This window comes from Myotis myotis, unplaced genomic scaffold (assembly GCF_014108235.1).
Source record: "Myotis myotis isolate mMyoMyo1 unplaced genomic scaffold, mMyoMyo1.p scaffold_m19_p_8, whole genome shotgun sequence".
Classification (NCBI taxonomy): domain Eukaryota; kingdom Metazoa; phylum Chordata; class Mammalia; order Chiroptera; family Vespertilionidae; genus Myotis; species Myotis myotis.
In genome coordinates this window covers 3,622,501-3,646,832 of record NW_023416390.1, presented here as the reverse complement: position 1 = coordinate 3,646,832, position 24,332 = coordinate 3,622,501, and the positions used below count along the sequence as shown (strand labels likewise).

General features: G+C 53.4%; 1 protein-coding gene across 8 annotated transcripts in view; it reads right to left on the bottom strand.

Annotated features, from left to right (window-relative positions):
* Positions 1–1,616: 1,616 nt before the first annotated feature.
* The window catches only part of MYO1B (myosin IB), a 140,413-nt gene continuing 117,697 nt past the window's right edge, over positions 1,617–24,332 (bottom strand). For 4 of the 8 annotated variants that reach the window (XM_036319790.1, XM_036319789.1, XM_036319786.1 and 1 more), the window contains exons 18-31: positions 22,256–22,456; positions 20,277–20,370; positions 19,267–19,416; positions 18,144–18,212; positions 16,608–16,694; positions 16,277–16,363; positions 14,289–14,375; positions 12,432–12,506; positions 10,972–11,106; positions 10,167–10,273; positions 7,511–7,643; positions 7,005–7,157; positions 5,399–5,526; positions 2,820–2,943 (exon numbers count right to left, since the gene is read on the bottom strand). In XM_036319790.1, the coding sequence (XP_036175683.1) occupies positions 2,820–2,943; positions 5,399–5,526; positions 7,005–7,157; positions 7,511–7,643; positions 10,167–10,273; positions 10,972–11,106; positions 12,432–12,506; positions 14,289–14,375; positions 16,277–16,363; positions 16,608–16,694; positions 18,144–18,212; positions 19,267–19,416; positions 20,277–20,370; positions 22,256–22,456 (1,630 nt within the window). Of the gene's footprint in view, positions 2,944–5,398; positions 5,527–7,004; positions 7,158–7,510; positions 7,644–10,166; positions 10,274–10,971; positions 11,107–12,431; positions 12,507–14,288; positions 14,376–16,276; positions 16,364–16,607; positions 16,695–18,143; positions 18,213–19,266; positions 19,417–20,276; positions 20,371–22,255; positions 22,457–24,332 lie in introns of all 8 variants that reach the window. The other 4 variants (XM_036319785.1, XM_036319788.1, XM_036319787.1 and 1 more) reach the window with 4 other exon arrangements.

Sequence of the window (24,332 nt, the reverse complement as noted above, 5' to 3'; positions counted from 1 at the left end):
TCATCGGAACACACAATCGGCAAATAACGTACTGGGGACATTCAACAAGGAGCCCCTGGAATATCGCTCCTCCCCCTCCAGGACTTAAGCCTCCATCAGGACACAGCCCCATGATGACCGGCAGGGGCCTGGATAGCTACACTACAGTGCATGCAGCCAACAGGAGACTATGCCACTGAAAACAGAATGAAGAGTGAAAAAGGCAAAGCAATGCCTACAATACAGCTTTTGTCTACTAAGTAGAAGGAAGCTAAGAATCTGTGTTTTTATTTCCTCTGATAAACATGCATAAAGTAATGCAAAAGCAACTAAACACAATGGTGACTTCTGGGAGCAGGCTGGAACGGATGAGATGGAGGATGTGTGTACTGTCTCTCTTTTAAAAAAGAAAAATTTTTATTGATTTTTTACAGCGAGGAGGGAGAGGGATAGAGAGTTAGAAACATCGATGAGAGAGGAACATCGATCAGCTGCCTCCTGCACACCCCCCAGTGAAGATATGCCCGCAACCAAGGTACATGCCCTTGACTGGAATCGAACCCGGGACCCTTCAGTCCGCAGGCCGACGCTCTATCCACTGAGCCAAACTGGTCAGGGCAGTACTGTGTCTCTTTTTATACTTACTTGTAGTTTGAACAATGTGAATGCATTAAATATATTTTCTTAAAAGACTGATTTCTTTTTCTTTATCGACTTGAGAGAGACAGAGGAAGGGAAACAGAGAGAAACATCAATGTGTTGTTCCACTTATTTCTGCATTCGCTGGTTGACTCTTGTCTGTGCCCGGACAGGGGATCCAACCACAACCTTCGTTTTCTAGATGATGCTCTAACCAAGTGAGCTACCCGGCCAGCGTGATGTATCAAATATTTTTTAAAATCATTTTTTAAAAAAATGTGGAATCTAATGCACAAAAGAAAATAATAAACAAAATGGAAGCAGACTCATAGAGACAGACTGACAGCTATCAGAGGGGAGGGCGTTGGAGGGCTGGGGGAAGAAGGTGAAGAAATTAAGCAAAAAAACCCCAAATAAACCTCAAAGACACAGACAGCATGTGGTGATGAGCGAAGGGAAGGGGGTGGGGAATGGAGGAGGTGAAGGGGGGATGCATGGTGACGGAAGGAGACTTGGCTTTGGGTGTGAACACACAATACAGTGTACAGCTGATGTATCGTGGAACTGTGCCCCTGAAACCTGTGTAATTTTATTAACCAATGCCACCCCAATCAATTCAATACAATTATAAAATAAAACAAAAAACGCCTCCGGGCTCCAAGTTTCCACGCACCTGTTTGAGGAATCATCAACCTGGCACTCTGGGTAGACGCTGGAGAAGACAGGAGGGGGGTAATTGCTTGCTGTGTCGGCACCAATGCTCACGGAGGCTTCGGGGACCGTCTTCAGGAAGCAATCGTTTTAAGCACAAAATGGAAAAGAAAACCAACCCCCAGAAAATACTTCCATGGATGTTTCTGGCTTATAGGACAAGTGAAAGTCAGCTACACAGGGAACACAGAATGTGTGGGTGGCGAGGCCTTCCTGTGCGACGCCATACTGACACGCAACATGGGAAAAGAGCTCGAAACACAAAAACACAGCTGTGACCCAGGAAATGGCACCAGATTAGAGCAGTTTTATTATTTAACATACCATCGCATGTACATTATCCTCCAAATAAGAAACAATTTGGTTCCAAAGTTTAAAAGGCAGCTTCCAAAACGAACCCTTAGTGTAAGTTTGAAAAAAGAAAAGAAGTCCTGCAAATGAACACAGTTTTGAGCCTTGATTAAAATATGCCCCCTGGACCAATCACCTCTCTCATACAAAATGTATTTTATAAATAAGACTTTCCAAAAAACAAGATCTTGGATGTTTATTGCACATCATATAGAGTGTTTGCCACCATCTGAAAGGCCCCCAGCCGTCCACTCTGTCATCAGCTGTTTAGAGTATTTGCTCAGATCTGTGGGGAACAGCACCCTGCATATGTAGGATCATACAGGGTGTCTACCAGAAACGGAAAATAGAATCTTACTGAGCGGCTTCTGTCATTTTTTTCCTAAAATAAGAACGACTCTGTTTCCTAAGCAATTACAAGAGATCGGAACCAATGAAAAGTCCTGTTCAGATGTCAGTTTTCTCTCTTCACAGGGAGAGGCGTGTTGCCCCGTGGTACATTCCTCCTTCCCAGGACCAGCCCTTCTCGAAGGACATGTTGTGAGAATCACACCAGGGCTCTCGCGCCACGCTGTCCATCCGCCACAGCGACTGCCCTGGTCTCCACAAAGCCCCTCAGCCCCAGCAGAGCCAGCACCAACCAGCCGGGATGCAGTGGCCTTAAAAGCAAACAAACAAAAATCCCCACTAGCCTTTCCTGCCCTCGAGCGCAGTCTCGCAGAGGAGGCATTCAATGAATAGTTGGTGAGTGAGCGAGCTGTCTTGCAAGACTGTTTCCTATACTTGGGTGTATTAATGACGTATGAGTAATACGTTGATTTGGGGTACACAGATCTAACACGATGACTAACCAAAGGACACGGAGGACGCGGGGTGGACGCCGTCGCTGCTGTAGTCCTGTCCCGGGGTCGCGCACAGAAGGTGCGCTCTCAGGGTTAAAACTATTCCAATCATAAAAAGTGATCAGCCGAACGTTTTTATTTCGCCCAGGGGCTCTAATGGTATTGATTGGCCTTTGACAATTCCCAAACATACGACGAGCCTCGAACCAAACCAAACCAAATTGCACTATTACAAAGAAACGAGTCCGTGAGAGCAGGGGCCGGGGGCGGGGGGCGGGGGGGGAGCGGGGGCGCCCGCTAAGGAACCGCCACTTCCAGGAGCCGGTTGTTTTTCCGCTTGCACGTGGGGACGCTCCCGTTTTTCTGGGTGCCCTGAATGAACTTCACGCACACCTTGTCCTGCCGGAACTGCACCAGGAACCTGGGGAAGGACAAGGCAGGTGAACGTTCATGCGCGACCCCACGGCTCTGGCTTTCGAACGGATCCTGATCTGAACAAGCTCCCCAACCTCCACCCCCCGTCCCCCACAGCCCCCCCCTCCCCGCCATCAGCACCATGTCCATGGGTCCCATCAGCAGGCATCCCACTCGTGCATCCCTGAGCGCATCCCTCCAAGGGGAGCAGCGTCAAGACACGGGTCCCAGGTCTTGAGCGGAAAGACCGACATGCTATTTCCCACGCCTCTCCCTTTCTGCACAGCAAACATGTAAGCTGGGGGAGGGGTCCTACTCAGCTATCAACAAATTGAGAACACAAAATAAAGAATTTCAGGGAAAGAGAGGGTGTGGAGGGTCTAGAGACAAGGGTTTCTAAACTCTGGTTGTTCACAATTTACCTGCACAACTTGTGTCGCACCTACGCATTCTGCCAACTGTTCTTTCTAGCCTAAATATATGCTTCAAAATAGGGAATCCGTGTGGCCGGGCTGTGGGTGTGTAAGGCCCCCTATGACTCCAGCCTGTTGGTGCAGCCGCCAACCACAGGGCTCTCCCTCCTGCACGAGGGGCTCCGCACGGGGAAACGGACCCGCTGCCCCCACAGTGGGCTGAGCGGTCTCACCCACGGGAGCCCAGCATCCCCGTCACAAAGGCCAACAAAAGGGAGCTTAGGGCTCTGACATAGTGGCTGCCACCCGGTGGTCCGTGGACCACTGGGGGTCCTGAGGTCTGAAAGGCTGGCGACCGCTGCTCTAAGAGGTCCTGTCAGGTTAAAGCTGTAATGAACTGGAACCCAACTTGCCACTACCCTTTTTCCTGGTAGTTCATGAGAAAGGACCCAATAACAAGAGCGCTGTTTGGTCCAACCTGCAACTTCCAAGGCAGAGGACAGATAACGGCCAATCGCCCACCCAGGCCAAGTTCCCTTCTCAGTGCAGAATGAGGACAGTGAGCTACGGCTCTGTCAGTGCTAGCACAGCAAGGAGACTGTGTCTGACTTACAAGGGGGTAGGAGTGGGTGTGAATTCACTATAGAAAGACATTTAGAAAGAGCTGAAATAGAAGAGGCTGGCAAAATCGTAACCAGAAAATAAAATCATTTCCTGAACAATCTGGTTATGCAAATGATTATGATAAATGTGAAGAAAGTACACAAGCAAACAGTAAACAATCTGCTGGGGAAAAAAATTAAGCATCAAACATGGTGGCTCCAATTCATTCAAACGATTTCACATTGATAGATTTAATAATTGGGTGGTGGGGGGGCTCCAACCTGCATGCAAAAAATGTCTCCATAATAGGGCCCTATTGTCAAGGAAAAATGCAAATTTCAAGTGCGGGCTGTCTCAGCACCACTACGCCCGTCCACACGGAACACTCACCCTATAATACTAGCTATCAGCACGTGAAAATCAAGGCATCTCAAACACAGCACACCCAACAGCCCACCTTGCTATTCCCTCCCCCCGGCGCCCCAACCCCTTTCCTCAGTGTCACCTGCTGCAGTGAATGGTATCACCATATGGGTTCAGGCCCAAAGCCGAACGCCCAATCTGTGAATAAGGCCTTGTTTCCCGTCAAACTACACTGAGAACCTATTGCTCACAGCTCCCCCTCGCACCCTAGCCTAAGCCACACCCTCCTTGCCCATCACCCTCAGCGTGGACAGCTCAGAGAAGCTCCAGCTCGTTGCTCTGCCTCCACTTGTCTCCCTGTAGTCACTCTCCACACCACAGGCAAAGCGAGCTTGGAAACCAACAAATCGGATCATGCCCCACCCTCGCTCCAAACCTACAGTGCAGCGGTTCTCAACCTTGGCTGCACATTAGAATCACCTGGGAATCCTCGGGAACGAGGCCCAGAAATCAGGATTTTAAAAAGATCCCCAGGTGATTCTAATGTGCAGCCAAGGTTGAGAACCACTGCTATAGTGGCTTCCATCCTCCTCTGTGAAATCTCAGCTCCTCACCTCAGCTACCAGGCTCCGCAGGGCCAGCCCTGCCTCTCTCTCATTTCACTCTGTCACCAAGTCTGCCCTCATCTCAGGGCCTTTGCACCTGCTGCCTCCCCAGAAGGCTGCCCTGAGGGCATCTCCCTGGACCGTTGCCTGGCTCGCCCCCCGATTCCAGCCTCAACACAAGTGCCACTAACACGAGACCTGCTGACCCCCACAGCCAGCACCCTCTGACCCCTCACCTGCATTCCTCTCTAACTAAGTCATGTGACCAAGTTATTTTATTTGGGCATGTTCTCCTCTCCCACTAGGATGTCAGGTGCAGGACGGCAGGAACCGGTCACTCCCTGCCCACCCATCCTGGAACCAGTGACACACGCACTGGGTCCTCCCTAGCAGGGGCTGCATAGACGAGTGAGCTCGGGCCGCGTCCCCAAAACAAGGGAGCGGAAGCATGAGGACACGCAGTACCGCGCGCACGTACTCATCGGAAATCTCGATGTTGAGCTTCTGCCGCGTCTGGCTGAGCGTCGTCCGGTACAGCTTGGTGGCCATCTCGATCAGGTGGTCGCTGCTGAAGAGGAAGTCCCCTTTGCTGGCCGCCTCCGAGCCCTGGGGACAAAGCGGGCCGGACGGTGAGGACGCGGCGCAGGAGGCAGGAGCTCGCAGCCAGCCGCGCGAGAACCACAGCCTCTCTGAGCATCGCTAACCCTAACCCTAACCCTAACCCTAACCCTAACCCTGACCCTAACCCTAACCCTCCGAGCCCTGGGGACAAAGCGGGCCGGACGGTGAGGAGGGCGGCGCAGGAGGCAGGAGCTGGCAGCCGGCCGCGCGAGAACCACAGCCTCTCTGAGCATCGCTCGGGGCGCATCCCTCCCGAGTGAACGAATGACAGACAGCACTTCCTCCACGCCGCTCTGAGCTCGTCCGCGGGGTCACCTACCCCTCGCTCCCTAGGGTCCCCGGGAGCTGGCTGGGAAGCAGGCCCGGGCATGGACCCGCGGCGGCTCCTGGTCCCCTGCTTCCACGCGCAGGCCCGAGCACTGCCCTCACCGGGAACGCACTCTCAAAGCGCTGCTTAAACACCGCCCGGTGATTCGGTTAAAGAAATCAGAGCAGTAACAACCCCAACAGGCATCCCCGGGCCCTGGCTCTGCTCAGCTGCACGAGGGGCCCACCGGAAGCTTCTGAAAAGCCGGGTGCTGGCGCCCCTCCCAGACCCTGACCTGGGCAGCAGCATTGCTTCCACGTGTGGCCGGGGCTCAGAATCCTCGCGGTCTGATTATGCTGCCATCAGGCCCAGAGCCACAGCGGAGGAAACAGGCTGAACTAGGCCTGTGGGATTGTCTCAAGGTCAGACTCCGCTAGCGAGGCGCACTACTAGCTACACACGTGTTGCTAACTGTGAGGACTGCTTGCTGGCACGTTCATTTGGTGACTGTTTGCTAGGTGGCAAGCCCTATGTGAAGCACTTTACATGTAATCCTAGAACAATGCTATGGAACAGGTGCCGCTATTCTCCCCATTGCACAGAGGAGAAGAATGAGGCAGGCACGTGACAGCTACACGGCCTGGCCAAGGTCACTGCGAAGTCAGTGAGGCCGACTCCAGGGGCTCAAGCCAGGAAGGTCCTGGTTAAGCTAAGAGCACAGAACATAAAACATCTCCAGGTCCAAATACCAGGCAGTGGACTGCAGTCACATTCTTTACTTAAAACCCCCGAGATTAAAGACGAACAAGACATTTACGAGGTCGGCATGTGGCTGAAACAACAGGAGGAAGCATCGTTTGAAGCCGCTTCATGGTTCCACCCACTGATGCTCAAAACAATGCCTATCGCAGCGATAGCTACTCGGTGAGGCTGTGGCTCAGGCGAACAAGCCGCTGAGCGACTCCTCTCCTTCAGTTATTGAGAAACCGAGCCTGAGGTTCTACCCAGCAGGGGTGCACCGTAACTTTCCACCAGTCAGGAGAGCACGTGATCTCCAAGCAGCAGGACCGTCCAGGTTTAGATCCTGTTAACTCGATGGCTGAGAGAGCGGACACAGGCAGAAGCCTGCCGGTCACGCCGGCGGTGGGCTCCTTACCTCCTTGAGGTGGATGGCGAAGAAGCCATCGTTCTGCGAGCTCATGGACACTTTGGTCACATCCACCAGGGGGACCTCCGACTTGATCTGGCCAGACTTCTGATCGGCAAGGAGGAGGTTGTTGTTTGTTAAGAGGAAAATCCGGGAGGTGCTCTAAAGGAAACAAAACAAAACAGGATGCAAACCCGGCGATGGAAAACACCCCCAACGGCCCGTGTGTGTAAAGCATTAGTTATTTGCGGAAATGTGTATTTCATCCCAATACCCCTCAGCAGGCACCCCTATGCGAACCGAGAACACAGGAAGCACGGGCAAGACATTTCAATTCACACGCCTTTAATCAGCAGCCATTCATAAACTGCCTCTGAACCTTAAAGGCTGGGGAGAGAGTGCCCCTCACAGTCACTCCGCTGGGAACGTGAAATGCAAACGTTAACATTCGGAAGATGACAGGGTCTGTCCCAGCCGACAAACGCGTCCCCCAGGTCTGCGGGGTGAGCCTTTACCTTCCCGTTCGCACGGTTGATTTTGTTGACAACCTCCGCGATGATGATCTTTTCCTCAATGGCGTCTTTGAGTTTCTTGTACTTGGGGTTCTTGTTGATCTCCAGGTAAGCGCCTTGGAATGGCTGGCCAACACTAAAAAGAAAGGAAAAACCAAATCCCTCACGTCGGACCCGGTGTCAGATGGAGGTACTGCCGGACACAGACAACAGTCAGCTGATTCCAAAGTGTCTGCCGGCTCCATGAAAAGGAAATTTATTTTATGTTTTATACGTCGTATTTGCATCTGTCCTAAATATACGTTGGAAATAGAGCCTTAAACCTATTTCAAATACACACACACACACATATATTTAAATGTTTTTATTGATTTTTATTTTTTTTAGAGAGAGAGGAAGGGAAAGGGAGAGACAGAAACATCGATGAGAGAGAAACATCATTGCACGCCCCCCCACTGGAGATCGAGCTCACAACCTGAGCATATACCTGGGTCAATGCCCAACCACTGAGCAACACTGGCCAGGCTCAAATATTTTTGATGTGATCCTGGCATTTGGGAGGCAGGACTTTGATAAGGAACAATCAAGCTAAAAATCACTCATATGAATGACACCCAAGAGCCAAGTGCAGGGCTCACCTGAAGGAAAGGCAGTTCCTCTGATCGGTGACTATCAAGGTGACAGCTGCCCACAAAGGGCTTATTAACGCCTTTAAACAACATGCAGCCACAGAACAAAGAGCACAAACCATCGCCGTCGCCTGATCCAAAGAAAAAGCCCATTTTCTTGCAGAGTAAGAAAACCAGTAACCTTCGGGGGGAGAACAGGTCTTAGAAGAAAACTATAGAAATTCTGGCTCCAAGAGGTAACCCATGAAAGAAAAATCAGGCCTCCTCCTACGATGTCCCCTAAACGGACAGAAGTGGCCACGCAAACATTTAGAACCGGAGCAGTTTTCTTTCAAACAAAGGCCACCCCGATGGACAAGGCCGACCCCCATGGGCCGAGCTTCACACAGTGGAGGGGAGGGAGGGTACACCCGGATGGACAAGGCCGACCCCCATGGGCCGAGCTTCACACAGTGGAGGGGGGGAGGGTACACCCGGATGGACAAGGCCGACCCCATGGGCTGCCCTTCGCAGCGGAGGGAGGGCCAACCATCACACCCCGGCTGCCGTGGGCGATACCCCCTCTCCCCTCTCCCCCCAATTTGGCTTGATGTTGTTAACATTTTTGTTGTTGTTCACATTCAAATGTGTTTTTAATAATAAAAAGTGCTAAGTAGCCTTTGAACTGGTTTCTCCAAAAATGCATTTTTCTCCCTCCAGTCATCCACAGGGAATGTTAATTAAGGTTACTCTACATGTTAAAAATATAAAGGAAAACGTTAAATAAAACTAGCTGCTGGAGAAAGCACAGAGACGGCGCTCCCGCCTGCGTACGCCGCATACAGCAGGCCTCCTGGCCGACGTGGGATCGAGACTCCATGTTGGACTTGGAAGAGTACATGCCACCTCGAGCCGCCCGGCCAGCTCACCAAGGAAGCTGTGTCCCTTCAAACACTGAAACCAAAGGAGTCTGCCGGCTTCTGTTCTTTTAATCCTCTAAAAGGGAGAGCTTCCAAATGTGCGTGAAGACACAGAGAATACAGATGTACCATATGTAAGACATGTGAATGATAATGCATTTTCATTTCTAGGCCATTCTTTGGGGGAAATGAAACGTTGCTATAGATTTGGCCTGAAACGGTACAACCTATTTTTCCATAAATACCAGATGAAAAGGGGATAGGAATTCTGGGGGGAAATGATGAACTTGGGGGGGGGGGGGCGCGTGTAAGAATATCTGACGAGCGTCTTTATCAGGGAGAGGAATTCACATGGCGAACGTGCCCTGGGTATGCCTTCCTTTATTGAGTAGTTCGTGTCTACAACAAAGGAGCCGAACTCGCTGCACGGGCCTCAGCAGTTGTGCCCGGCCGGTTAGCAGCCCGTGGGCCACCACAGGCCAGCGCCCGAGCAGAACTCAGAAAGTGTACACTGGCTCGCTCTTTTCATGGCTCTTAAAAATGAATTCTGACCCAGCTCACTAAATAAAGTAGGAAGACTAAAACGGCGATGACAGTAAATGGCCAATAGAAACTGGGCTAGACTCTGAAAACTACGGAAAGTAACAGGGCTTTACAATGCCAACTTATCTTAGTAGCCTATGTGATTTTTATTTTAAAAAGTGACTTCTAATTATTATTTTTTAAATATGTTTTTATTAGTTTCAGAGAGCAAGGGAGGAGAGAGAAACATTGATTGTCTGCCTCCTGCATGCCCCCTATTGGGGATGGAGCCCGCATCTAGGGCATGTGCCCTGAGCTGGAGTCAAACCATGACCTCCTGGTTCATAGGCCGACGCTCAACCACTGAGCCAGGGCAGCCGGATGTGACTTCTAATTATTCAGTGAAGTGTTCGAGCTAATGCCAATGGAATAGAGGCAAGAAACGGCCATTGCTCCGAAGTGTTTTTTATTTATACCCAGCTGCTCATAAAATAAAGCATAGAATTAAACATCTCTCATGTATCTCTGAAATCTCTACTAGGAAAGACCTGCAAATACTTGAGAAGTTTTTAAAATGCTGAGTTCCATGAGTTAGCACAGCCACCATACCTCGACGGGTACAAAGCCTTCTTGTCTTTGAAGAGTTCACTGGCTTCTAGCTTCTCCTCGTAGATAAGCTTCTGCTGGTCTGTGAACTGGTCCCTGTACTTTTTACACTGCGAGGGATGAAAAAGAGGAAAAGTAAGACATCGCTTACACAACAGGCCATCACTCCCTCTTACACGGAATAAGTCCACGTAACAGCGGCGAGAATGAACGTGAATGAACTATGCATGGAAAAGCCTCACAGCGTTGTTCCTTTGTCGGGGTCACTGCTCACAGTGCCGGCTTGGGACACTCCTCCCAAACACAGAAGCGTCCTGCAGGCCGGCCTTGCCTCTCTCATCTGCTCACTACGACGGCGGTCGCTGCCACCCCTCAGTCCCGAGGTCACCACCCTCTTAGAGACTCGCAGGAAGAGAACCACCGTGTAAACCCGTAGCTTACAGGATTCACCCGCATCGTGCGAAGATGTTCACATGTTATTATTTCTTTCTCCTATAGTATCATTCCTTCAGAGAGGATGAAAACAAACAAAAATCTGAACCGCTTTAAGGCAAGTGGAATCTGAACGGGAAAGACGACACCGCCACGCACACCCCTTCCCTGGACGGGGGAGACCAAGGGGCACGCCTGCTGCTCCAGGGCTCCTCACGGAAGCCATGCACGGTCCCCGGCGCAAAAATACCCCCGTCCTCAAACAGTTCCCTCCCGGCCAGAGGCAAAGGCGGCAGACGTCACTTCCACAGGACTCTTCGCAAACACACAGAATAAACACGCGGTGAGAAGGCTCCAAAGAGAAGAGGCTCTTTACCCTCCACAGGTGGAAGATCCTCTTCAGCTCCTTGTGCGTGGAATCCAAGAACAGGTAGGGCCTGGGCGGCCAGTTCTTGTCTATCGGCGACAAGGAGGGCATCTTGCTTTTCATTTCCAGGAAGTATTTTTGCACCTGCGTTGGGTTTGACAGGAAATACCAGAGGAGTGAAGTAGTATCAGAAAAGCCCTTGTTTTTCATAAATCAGAATGAAACAGAGCAGCCTCCGCTGGGTCTGGGCCAGTCTCAGGCCCGACAACTCCGTAACGTGAAGTCTCCACTCCAGTCCCCGTGCTGCCTGCGGAAACCTGGGCTCCACCCAACGGTTCGGACGAAAGAAGAAAACGCACACTCGTCCCAATATGAACAGCAACACTGACTCCGCGAACACCGGAGAGCTGTGCTAGTCACGTGGCTCTCTCTACTTAAACTGTAAGCAATTCAAATAAAACAAAGTAAATGTGCCAGCTCATCAGTCACAGTGACACTTCAGGTGCTCAGAGCCCCGTGTGGCCATGCGGCCGGTGGCTGTCCCACGGCACCGCAGACATAGCCATCTGCATCCTTCCACCAGCCCAGTGGACGGCACTGCCCGCCAGTCCTCCAGCGGGGCCGGCGGGAGGCGTCAGGCCATTGTTCCGAGTTAACCCTCCAGCAACCGTGAGCTCGGCGCTGTGATCCCCCGAGAACGAGCTGAGGCCCCGGAGTGAGGAGTCGCTCACCTCGCACCCGTGAGAGGTGGCGCCAGCGGCCCAAAGCTCGCCCTGCTCACTGCGCTCACCTCCGACGGCATAGGGCACAGGGACTCCGGGCCCATCTGGCCGGCTGGGCCCTACCACAGCCTTCTCTCCTGCACCCCGCTCCCCACTGCTCGCTGGCCAGCCTGGCCCTGAGGCAGCTCAGGGCAGGACCTTAGTATCCCCCAAATTCCCCTGCTGAAACGCTACTCCCCAACAGGAAGGCATCAGGGACGGGCCTCTGGAGGTAATGGAGTTCAGAGGCCACGAGGCTAGAGCTCCCGTGACGGGGCCGGTGCCCTGATCAGAGGAGACAGGAGGGTTAGGGCAGCGGCTTCCCTCTCCTCCCCGCTGCCATCGCCACAGTCTCCAGGTCTGCGAGAAACAGATGCTCATCGTTGCAGCCGCCCGGTCTGCAGTGCTGTGGTTAGAGCGGCCTGAACTAAGACACCCGACTTTCTCGAGCTCATGTTCCCCCACAGTAGGTTCTCCCCGTCAAATAAAAAAGTTTTATTTAAAAAATGACATCCTATTAACTACACGTGGGCCCCGGATAGCTTTTCCTGGGACAGTTCTGCTGGACGTGAGGGGAGAGGGTGAGAGCCACCCCGCTCAGCGTGACAGCGAGGGTGAGGCGTGGCAAGGGAGTCGCCTGTGACAGTCGGTGCCGTTAACGAGCTGGCCCAGGGACGCCAAGGATCCCCAGGCAGGATGCAGACTTACAATTCTCTGAATCGTGAACTCATAGATTTTCTTCCCGGCGTTGGCTCTGAAGAACTTCCTGTACTCCCGGCGCACCTGCGGGAGAAGCGGACGCGGGGTCAGCAGGCCCGGCCGCCATGGAGGCCCTGCACGTCCACTCAGCACGACAGTGGACGCCTCTCGATGGAGCGGGACAGCTGGCGCACACCGGGCCCAAGCTTTAGGCCAGAGGAAGAGAAAGGCAGGCATGCCGGTGGCAGTGCCCGACGTTTCGCTATTTTAAATCCTTTTAACTTGTTTTTCAGAAACCTGATGATTTGATGAGAAACATTTTACAGGCGTAGCGGCCAACGCGTCACAGATCAAAGCACGCTTCGGGGAAAGGTGACGGGAGGCCATCTTCATTTCGAATTGTTCTTCAAGGGGGAAAAAGGCCTAAAGAACTACACTGCCGTTCCCAAAAGCCCTGCATAGGAAGATGGAAATGGAAGGGCACTGAGAATAAGAACAGAATTAGATTTGAACTAGCACTGTCTTCCCTCTCACTGCATCGATTTTTCTCTCACCCCCACTCCTACTGACCTTCCTACAGAATACTGCTGTGCCCTTAAGACATCGCATGGCGGCCCTCTTTCCTCCTTGCTGCCCTGCTGTATTTTCGCTGCATGCTAACGTCTAACAAAATGCCTGCGCCAGGTGTTTGCTGAATGCATGAACAATACAGTGAAATTTTGAAACCGAGGGGAAAATACTTAAAATATTATTATCATTTAGTTATAAATGTCTAAGAGGTTTTCTCAAGATTTCCCGGAGCTCAGAGTCTCCTTTGCCTACGTGCATCCTCACCTGAAGTGGGAAGCACCACTTTGAAATACATTAGACTCTACCTTCTGGCCCTTTACAGTTCCTCCTGTTGTGACCCAACCATGAAATTATTTTCGTTGCGACTTCGTAACTGTCATGTTGCTACTGTGATGAATTGTCATGTAAATATCTGATATGCAGGATGGTCTTAGGCGACCCCTGTGAAAGGGTCGTTCAACCGCCAAAGGGGTCGCGACCCACAGGTTGAGAACCGCTGCCTTAGAGGCCTCGTGGGCGTGTAAAGTCCTCTTATTTGTCAAAATCTGCAGCTGTCAGCGGAATCCCTTGGCTCCTATGCTGAGCAACCAGAGTGCCGGTCGCTTAGAGAAGGCTCCGCCCGGCAGCCGTCAGAGACCGGAGCCCGACCCCCGCTGGGCGGGCGCTGCAGGCCTGGGCCAGCTCTGAGCTCAGCTGCTGAAATTCTGTCTCACGCATTAAAAAAACACGTCACCCCCCTATGGATGACATAAAACAGAACTTCATAACAGAGTCTTAAATAAGACATGCTGCCTCGGCATTACTTTAAAGCTAGCACTGAAAGCAGCACACCACAGCCCTCGCCGGTCTGGCTCCGTGGTTGGAGCACCGGCCACTGGACCCAAGGATCGTGGGTTCGACTCCCAGTCAAGGGCACGTACCTCGTACCTCGGTTGCAGGGTCCCAGCCCCAGTCGGAGCGCGTGCGGGAGGCAACCCATCGATGTGTCTCTCTCACGTTGATTTTTTTTCCTCTCTCTCTCTCTCTCTCTTCCTCCTCCCTCCCTTCCACTCTCTCTAGAAATCAATGGAAAAAATATCCTTGGGTGAGGATTAAAAATAAGAATAAAAAGAAATAAAAATACATATCACAATAAGATCAGAAAATATTAGCGTACAGCTTCGTTTCCAAAAAGAAACACAATTAGGCAAGATGGGCCGGCAGAGCGGGCGCAGACCCGTGAGCAAGCGCGCCCGCTGTTTCTGGGTTAGTGAGTGCGAGGCCCGGAGCCCGCCCGGACAGGGGGGGAGGAAGTACCTTCAGTCCAAGCCAGTAAGCCCAAATGACAGCGACCGCATGCTTGCGCCTAGCCTCCTCCTTCAAGCGTTTCAACTCCCTCCGAGCCTGGAACGTTTTAGACAGTAAATGAGAGAGACAGCCCGAGGCAGACAGCACACGACCAGGAGGAGACACCACCACACAGAGGGCCGCGCAGGAGCGAGGAGTCAGGTGGCCAAGGGGCCCTGCACGGTCACGTCGGCGTCAGGCTGGTGCGGCCCCGGTGTTTTCGGGGCGTGGAGACCGTCCCAGGGGGAGGGCAGTCTGCGTGGCCCCGAGGGAGCATGCCTCCGCCCCTCACTTCCATCTTTGCCTCCCCCCCCCCCTTCTCCCTCCCTCCTCACAGCCTTGAACTCTGAGTGGCTCCTAAGAACTCTAGTAGCCTTGCCTTTGCTGCTGGCACAGGGGCTGAGGGGGAGCCCCGCGTTCGTGCGTTCAGATGTGTAAAAGGGCAACCATTTAAAACGGGAGGAATAAAGGTTGTTTCTCCCCAAGTTCAACCAAAAACACAAAACTCAGAGTTCCTTCCAGTTAGAAAGCTGCAAGTAGCATATTTTCAAGATGTAATCTTAGCAAAGGCCCCAAACGGGGAAATGTACTGAGATAAAAAGTGGAACCATCTGTAGGTTTAAAAAGCCATCTGAGGGCAGCGTTCCTCGAGGCATGTGGTTTTAAGGGGCAGGGCTAACCAGGCGCTGGCTTCACACTGCGCGGAGGGGCAGGCTGGGACACGCGCTCACGGTCTCCGCGCCCCTCTGCTGCTGCCAGGGCTCTGTCCTCCTGTTCGCTAAAGGGGCTCGTCTGGCCCCAGCTGGTGTGGCTCAGTGGTTGAGCATCGGCCTGCGGACTGAAGGGTCCCGGGTTCGCTTCCAGTCAGGGCACATGCCCAGGTTGCAGGCTCGGTCCCAGCAGGGAGGCGTGCAGGAGGCAGCCAATCACTGATTCTCTCTCTTCATTGATGTTTCTCTCTCTCTCTCTCCCTCTCCTCTCCTCTCCTCTCTGAAATCAATGAAAATATATTTTTTAAAAAGATAAAGGGACTAGTGTGTTCTTCACCGATTGCCAAGGGAAAACACACAGGAACAACTTTGGTGAGGTTGTGGCAAAGTCAGACCGTTCTGGGCAAACGTCCTCTCTTCTCGCTTTTCTCCCACGATGGGCCTACGACGCTGAGGAGGTGACTTACAGACCCAGGACTATGCTGCTGGGTGGTTCACATTTTTAGCAGGGACGACCTCTGATTTCCCGAGTAACAAAATCATCTAAAGCCTCGGCCCCCTGGGGCCCGGGAAACGGTCACAGCGCCCAGGACGCTGCCTGGGGATCAGCCAGGGCCTCCAGGGGCCTTTGTTTCGGAAAACTAACGGCTAATGCGGAAATTCCTGGGATTCTTCCGTGGCCAACCCAGCTGGCCGTGTGTGGACGTGGCTTCCCGTTAAATCACAGATGGCAATTCTTTGCACATAGAATATTTGGCTTAGAATCGTCAATGGCTGCCTGGCCACAGGGAGCCGAAAACATCCCTTCGTTCGCAGATTACTGTGTTCTAAGGCATGCGTTAAAGGGGTTTCTGCCGTCCACACGTGGCAGCAGCAGCTCCACGGAGGCCCCAATCCGAGCGTTCTCCACATGCCCCTCGCCCCCCGGGGGATCCCTCCAGAGAGCGGCCAGTATGTGGCAGGGCAGGGGGGGGAGGAGGAAAGGAAAAACTAACATGCAAGCTATTTGAGAGTTTTAATGAAACAGCAACTACCCTAGCACCTCATTAGTAAGCACGGTCTTGTCTGCCTATCTCTGCATGCGGCAGCTGCCCCGCCACTAATGCCACCTACGGCTCTGGGCCCATTCACGCCAGCCTGAGGACGTGCACCGCATGCGCCCTGCCAACTGCAGTCACTCATCCCGATAGGCGAGCGCTACGGCTGATGGCTGCCATCCCGGGACGGGGACGAGAGGCGCGTCAGTACCTTCGATCCAAGCCAGAAAGCCCAAATCACTGCAATAGCGTGTTTATTCCTAGCCTCCTCCTTCAGCCGGCTCAGCTCCCGCCGCGCCTGGAAGCGTGTGAGAAGGAGTGACAGAGAGCGTGAGGCGGGAAAGGTGGCTGCGACAGAGGAGGACAGACAGACACCGGTCACCGCCACCCGTACACACGAGCGCGCGTGCCACCACCCGCACCGAACGAGCGTCAGAGAGCGAGAGGCAGTGCGTGCTCAGCTTAGCCGGACGGTGCTGCCCCGGGAGAGGGCCCCTCGCTCTGACGCCCGAGCCCCGCGGGCGGGCGGCGGTCCGGCCCACCTGCGTCCCGTGCCAGTACGCCGCGATGGTGGTGGCGGCCTCCTCGCAGCGCTTCTGGTGCTTCAGCTCCCGCAGGAGTTTGCGGGCCTAAGGGGTAGAATCAGCCAGAGGAACACGTTAGCCAACATGGACGCCACAGGGACCCGAGAAATACCCGGAGAGACAGTCACAACACCCTTCTCAGGCGGGGAGCCAACAGCTCAAAAGAAAGGGAAAGGTCACCCGGCGGTGGCTCGGTGGTTGAGCGTCGGCCTGTGAACCAAGAGGTCATGGCTCAATTCCCTGCCAGGGCACATGCCCGGATTGTGGGTTTGATCCCCAGTAGAGGGCATGCAGGAGGCAACCAACCAATGATTCTCATCACTGATGCTTCTCTTTCCCTCTCCCTTCCTGTCTGAAATCAATGATACATCTAATATGTATGTGCATATGTGTGTATACACACACACACACACACACACACACATACACACATACACTAGAGGCCCAGTGCACAGATTTGTGCACAGGGGGCGGGGAGGGGGCCCTCAGCCTGGCCTGCGCCCTCTCGCAATCTGGGACCCCTCAGGGGATGTCCAACTGCCAGTTTAGGCCTGATCCCCCTAAACCAGCAGTCTGCCCCTGCGTACGTATTGTGTGTGTCCATTGGTTATGCCCAGGTGCGTCCGGGGCCTCTGCTCTGAAGGGGTTCCAGGCATGAGGACAACCTTGAAGCAGTGGCTCCGGGTTCAGCCCAACCCACACAACCTCCGACAGGACAGGGTCAGCACGGGCCTTGAGTACCTGTGACCCAGAGTGGGGTCAGCAAGGCTTCCTGCAGGAGGCTTGGCTTTGCAGGGCACATGTCCTGGTCACAACTCATCAGCTCCCCGCGGCAGCGCGAAGGCAGCCACAGACAGGAGGTAGACTGAGTGGGCGCGGTTGTGCAGCACGAACTCTGTAGTTCACATATGCCTCATTTACATGAAATTCGCATTTCATATCTTGTCTTTTAACAATGCTTTAAAAATATAGAAACTGCCCTTCGCTTCCAGGCTGTGCAATAACAAAAGTAAGGCCACACGTGGCCGGTGGGCCGTGGTTTGCTGACCTCCAGACCAAGGAGGTGGCGCACTGTGACCCCCTCTCCCCACTAGAATGGCCAGAGCTCAGGATCCTGGACCATCCGTTACAGGGCAGCGGGAAGATGACGCCAGGAAGTCAGAGGAGGCACAGGGCCGGGAGAGCGAGGTCTGGGGGGGGGGCACAGGTGTGGACCACCTGGGACAGCCTGGACTACACACCGCCTCCCTCACAAGCAGGGCGAGAGGATGTCGAGCTCACGAACGGAATTAGTTCAAGGACTTCCTGCTCCGAGAACAAAGCTCTGGAAAAGAAAGCCGGTTCGGAGGAAGCGGCCCAGACGCGGTCACCGGGCCCCCGCTGGCCGATGTTTATGCTCCCGCCCGGCTGTCCAGGGCGCAGGCAGCAGACAGGAGCGGCCCCCTGCAGGGACCCGAGAGCCCCAAGTAGAGAAGGCGCGTTCCTTTAACTCACCTTCCAGCCCCGGATGTAGGACTGGATCACCAGAGCCGAGCGCTTTGTCTGCTGGTACCGCTTCCGTTGCTGCGGGAGGAAGGGGAGAGGCGAGCTCACACGGGGCGGGCAGAAGCAGGTGTGCAGCCCTGCGTGCGCGGAACGGCGCCCTCCTGTGTTACTGTGTTATTTATTCGTATTTCGACGGGGAAAGAGTACGTCGCTCTTCTTGCAAACTGCCTCTTGACCACCCATGTTCCTCCAGGAAACCAACATGTAAAGAAACCGGAACACCCAACAACCCCAACCCAGGCCAGCACCCTCGCTGTGCCGCGCTTCCCAGGTGGGGAGTTCCCAGCAGCATCCACGCGAGACCCCCCGGCAGCAGGAAGGGCCGAACGTCTGAGGACTACAGAAGTCCAACCCTTTAGCCAAGCCCCCAATTCTAGGAAAATGTGGCCTCAGCTTTCTGGGATTGAAGCCATTTTCGGCGCTGCTACAATAAGTGGAAAGGAACCAATTATTTCGAAAAGGCTGACTACCGCTGTCCAGCGGTTAAAGGACACAGTCTCTTTGGGTCCACGACCACATTCAAGAGGGAGACGTCCCACCGTACCTACCCCAGGGGGAGGCGGTGTGATACCCAGAACGTGAGCTCTGACTGGAGACGCCCTGCATTCCACCCCCATCGCGGCCCCTTGGCAGCTGGGGGACTGTGGGCACGTTCCCTAGCGGTTCCTGCCTTCGTTTCGTTTTCTCGTCTTTAAAAAGCAACCAGAGCCCTAGCCTGTGTGGCTCAGCGGATAGAGCATCAGCCTGCTGACCGAAGGGTCCCGGTTCGATTCCAGTCAAGCACACGTTCCTGGGTTGCAGGCTCCTCCTCGGCCCAGGCCCTGGTTGAGGCTCGTGCAGGAGGCAACCCATAGATGTTTCTCTCTGTCTTTCCCTCTCTCTTCCGCTCTCCCTAGAAAGCTATGGAAAAATATCCTCGGGTGAGGATTAAAAAAAATTAAAAATAAATCTAAAGGAAGCACAGGGGCGTGCGTCTCCTGGGCTTGCTGGGAGAGGCAGGCACGTGACCAGGGCAGGCATAGGCAGCACGTGAGGCATATTGGCAGTGAGCCCGGCAGGCGGCGGCACTCACGGCGAATCTCCGGAACCAGGCGGCGACCACGATCTGGCTCCTGCGCATCAGCAGGAAGTGCGTGCGGCACTTCCACCCGCGGTAGATCTTCTGGATGAGCGTGGCCAGGTCCTCCAGCCGCTGCTTCCGCAGGTCCTCCAGCTTGAAGAGCTGAGGAGGAAGGAGAGATTGAGAGATGGGTCGATCACTCATCCAGCCCACACTCGTCGCATCCCGGACAGATGTGCTCGAGAGGTCAGGGGGCACGCTGGTGGAGGCCACGCACTGAGAAAAAACAGGGATGACTGTCTCCGTTACGGATACCACGGACCACAGCCCACGGGAAAACGATTCTGGCGATTCACGCAGCATCCGCCATTTAGATTCCGGTGGCTCGGCACTTCCGACGAATCAGAGGGCTGAGCTCAGCTCGGGTTTGCCTGCACGCCATCCTGAGGGTGCGTTTATCAATCAAAGAAAGGAGCTGGCAACGTTTCTCGTAAACAACTGCAACCCTTTCCAAATTCTCCAAATTTCCAAATCGCCAGTCAACGGTTACACTGACTGCGCTTCATCCCAGTCTACTCATTCATAAAAAGACTCCCTTAGAGCCCTACCAAGTAGAATTTCAAATGTTCTTTTTAACTTAAAAAAAAATTTCGAGTGCCTTCATGGACTTCTAAATAATTGGGTGGTCTTTCCCTAAATTATGAAATAATGCAGATATTACAAATGCAGGCTGAGTTGATCTCCAATTCCTATGAATTAGCCAGGTTTTGTCGTTGCATGAACAGGTTCTTTATGATTTCTCTCTTGGACAGCCTCTCGGATCAAAGACATGGATGTCTCATCAGAAACACACAGGCTCTGCCATGACCCCTCACGTGCCCATCCTCTTGGGCATTCGAGATAAAACGAGAATGGGGCGTTCTGGGCAGCATGTCGGGCCACGTCCCAAGTGAAACAGACTTTGAGGACCCGTCTATGTGAGCAGGACGTACGTTCAGAATGGAAAGGTTTCGGCCGCATACCGTTCTCGGGTTCCGGATGAATATCTTCGATCGACCGAAGGAATATTCTTCCACAGGAATCTCCAATTCATTAAACAGGACCTCCACACCAGCCCTAGAAAACAATAAGAACAGTGAGTGTTCTGGGTTACAGACACAGTTTATCTGATCTGAAATCGTGCTATCAGATCCCCAGCGGCACCGAACAGCAGTTTCATTCCCAAGTAGTACACTCGCTCTTTCAGGGAGTGTCCTTCTATCGAAGAATCAAGACGGAGCTCCACAAATTAAACCAAGTCCAGGAGATGGTGACAGAGCAAATTTGGGTTCAGAACTCCATATTCCAAGAGAATGAGGTACGATGGCCAATGTCCCGATTTCATTCGCAGAAGCAACACTTGTATCCAATACACCCACAGCGATGGACCCACCAGGCCAGGAGGGTGTGTGAGAGGTGCAGACCTATTTTTAACTCACTCCGTCGAGTCTTAAGAACATTTTAAACATCGCTTCTGCCCATCGGGGTGTGGACAAGGCCCGAGAGGGAGTGCTAAGGGCCAGACGATGGGTGCATGGGACCTGGGCCTCACAGGGCAGGAGCAAGGCCTGGATATGGCTGACCTCTCTGTCCTGGACCCCGGCTTCCACATCAGTCTTTACAACTAAACAGCCACAACCTGCGGGCCGAGCACCAGGCAGCAGTCAGACACCTGGCCTGTGTGTCATGGCGCACACTGACCGTGACATCCGGAGGTCAGTCCTGAGAACTGAACCAGCACCAGGACCCACGTTACTCAGGTGTTTGGTTACCCATCGGAGACCACACCCCGCGCCTGGAGTTTATCTTCCCGGGATGCGGGGGAGTGTGTGATGCTGCCGGGGTGCCCAAGAGAGGCCAGGCCCAGGGACGTGCACCGGTGACACCGGCACAGCGAAAGGACAGCCCCCAGGACAGTCCTCACGTCCTGCCGAGGCCGCGGAGCAGGCACGCGGCTTCCTGGAGCGGTCGGGAGTTTCTACGACCCGCAGAAAAGGGCAGCCCGCCTGGCGTGGCTCGGTGGTGAGCATCGACCTATGAACCAGGAGGTCACAGCTGGATTCCCAGTCAGGGCACACGCAGGTTGTGGGCTCGATCCCCAGTAGTGGGTGTGCAGGAGGCAGCCAATTGATGATTCTCTCTCATCATTGATGTTTCTCTCTCCCCCTCCCTTCCTCTCTGAAATCAATACAAATATATAGAAAACAACAAAAGAAAAGGGGTGACTTCACTGACTGTTAAAAGCAGAAGGAAGGTCGCTCACAGGCAAGGCCTGACTTTGCTTTGGCAGTAACCCCCTCCCCCGCCACCTCCACCACCAGCACATGGAGAGCGCTGGGGGCTGCCCCAGGGAGTGGCCCGCCGTGGCCCAGGCTCCGTCTGAGACTAGATGGGCGAGTGCCAGCCAGGGCCAGGGAGGCGTACCTACATTTTATTATGTATACACCTCTGAAGGTGGCCCCCGCTCTCCCATAGCCTCCCATCTAGCTCTGCCAGCAGAGACACAGACACCTTGGACTCTAGCTGCTCCCAAGGGGGGCAGACCTGGATAAAAAGTGGGACTCTCACCCCCACCTCCCCGACTCTCTCTAGGGTTAATCCCCCCCCCCAACTCCAGGGGGCAGGGCTGAGAGCAGTGATCCAACATGCCTGTCCAACTGTACCCTTCCACGATTCCACACAAACGCACTGATCGATTAGGGACCCTCCTGACTCACCACGGCACACGTTAACGCCCTACCGACAAGCAAGTGGCCAATGTGGATCTGTAAGCCCTGTTCGGACCTTAAAGAAAACCGAGACTTCTACGGATCAGCACAGAATGATCCCGGGTGGAAGAGGGGACGAAGCAGAGATCCCATCCAGTGTTTCATACACTTGTTCTGCCCGGGAGCACGTGAATCACACGGGTGGCCCGTGTGCTCTCAGACTGCGTTACTAAGCATGGCCAGCGAACGCTCACCTCGCCGGCCCCCTCCAGTGAGGCCACGTCTGCTTGCACAGCATCTTGTACCGCTCCAGGCACGGCTCGTAGGCCTGCCTGAAGGCGTAGCCGGCCCTCCGCACGCGCACGTTCTCCAGGAGGCCCAGGTAGCGGATCTGGTGGCACACCAGGGCCTCGCTGAAGATGTGAGCTGCTTTCTTGTCATTGGGTTTGATGCACCTGAAAGGGAACCGAGACGTTAAGCTGTCTCCAGGGATATCATCCGTCTGGGTTTCACAAGGGAAGAGACCATTACTTATCACTCCTGGGAAACCTGGTCATTTCTTCTGAAATTATTTCAAATCATTTTCCAAAAGCCTAAAAATTAAGACGCTACCTACATGGCAATAAAAAAAATAAATCCTGCCCTGGATGGTTTTGCTCAGTGGATAGATTGTCAGCCTACGGACTGAAGGATCCTGGGTTCGATTCCCAGTCAGGGCACATGCCCGGTTGCAGGCTCGATCCCCAGTAGGGGGCGTGCAGGAGGCAGCCAATCAGTGATTCTCTCCCATCATGGATGTGTCTCTCTCTCTCCCTCTCCCACAATAACCTGATGAGTCCCACTGCCCTTTTGCCAAGTGAAAGAAGTCGGACATAGAGGACACATTTCATGGTTGCCTTTACGTGATGCTCGGCAGAACTTCCGGTTAGAAATCAGTCCTGCTGCCACCTCTGGGGAGGGGTGAGAGGGGAGGGACAGGGAAGGGCACAGGGACCTTCTGGGTAATGGAAATGTTTTGTCTCTTGGTCTCAATCGGTCACACAGGTGTACACATTATGTAAAACCTCAACAAGCTGTACAATGAACACTCATGTGCTTGGCCATATTTTATTATGTTTATATCTCAATGAAAAGATTAAAAACACGGTGTCATGCCCGGCCAGTGTGGCTCAGTGGTTGAGCATCGACCCCTGAACCAAGAGGTCACGGGTTCGATTCCCGGCCAGCGAACATGCCCGGTTTGGGGGCTCGATCCCCAGTACGGGGTGTGCAGTAGGCAGCCGATCAATGTTCCCATCTCTCTATCCCACTCCCTTCCTCTTTCTCTCTAAATATCAATAAAAACATATTTAAAAGAAAGCAACATGGTGTCTCCATGTCCTTGTACTTCCTTCCTTTTTAATAGGGCACCAAAAGATGACAGCTACGCATTGAAAAGAAAAAATCAGAAAAGAAACTAGTCATAAGGTTCCTGGTTATCTTCTTATGAAACCAGGATTTTTCTAATTAGTATGTTCTAACCCGACTGCAATCAAACCAGGGGATTTTGCCTGCTTACATGTTGCTAAGATAATATTAGGTAAACAAGCCAGACACAAAAACGCTCCTCACTCCGTCTCCTGGCAACTGGATTTTCAGGCTATAGAAGGCGCGTGGGCGTGCGTGTGCGGATGGAACCTGACCTGACGCACACACCCAGTACCCCGCTCCCCAGAGACACAGAGAGCGACTCTGCGCCTCGCCGTCTTGCCCGGACCGGAGACCTAAGATGCCCGAGACGCGGAGAGAAGAGCCAGAGGCCTTCCCCGAGGTGTCTCTATTGCTCTGAGAAAACCCTGGCGGTTTAGAAATAACTGCTCTTCCCGCCTGTCAGCCTCACAGAGAGGAGGCGGCACATGCTCCGAAACCCAGAGCCTCACTAAGGCCCCCTCGCTCCAACGCTCCGAGTTAATATAAAACAAGCCCAAAATGATCCAGTTTTTATGCAGAACCCTTACAGAAATTTACATATTGCTCATCTTATTAAAACTAAGAACATAGCCTATTCAATATCTTTAAATAACGTACTAAGAAAATACAGAAAGCTGAGACCCACCTGTGCCAACAACCCAATTTCATTAAATATCTATGCCTACCTCCCCGCTCTGTTTTCAATCCCTGATTTGGGGGGAGGAAGGGGCAGTGGGGCATTTTTTAAGCAAACCTAAGACACTGTGCTATCTGATCTGTAAGTGGCCTCGTCACCCTCGGCATGGGCTACCCTGAGGATGAAGCAAACAGGACAGGACTCTTCCCGTAGCTGCCACCCCTCCACCCCCCCCAACCATGAAC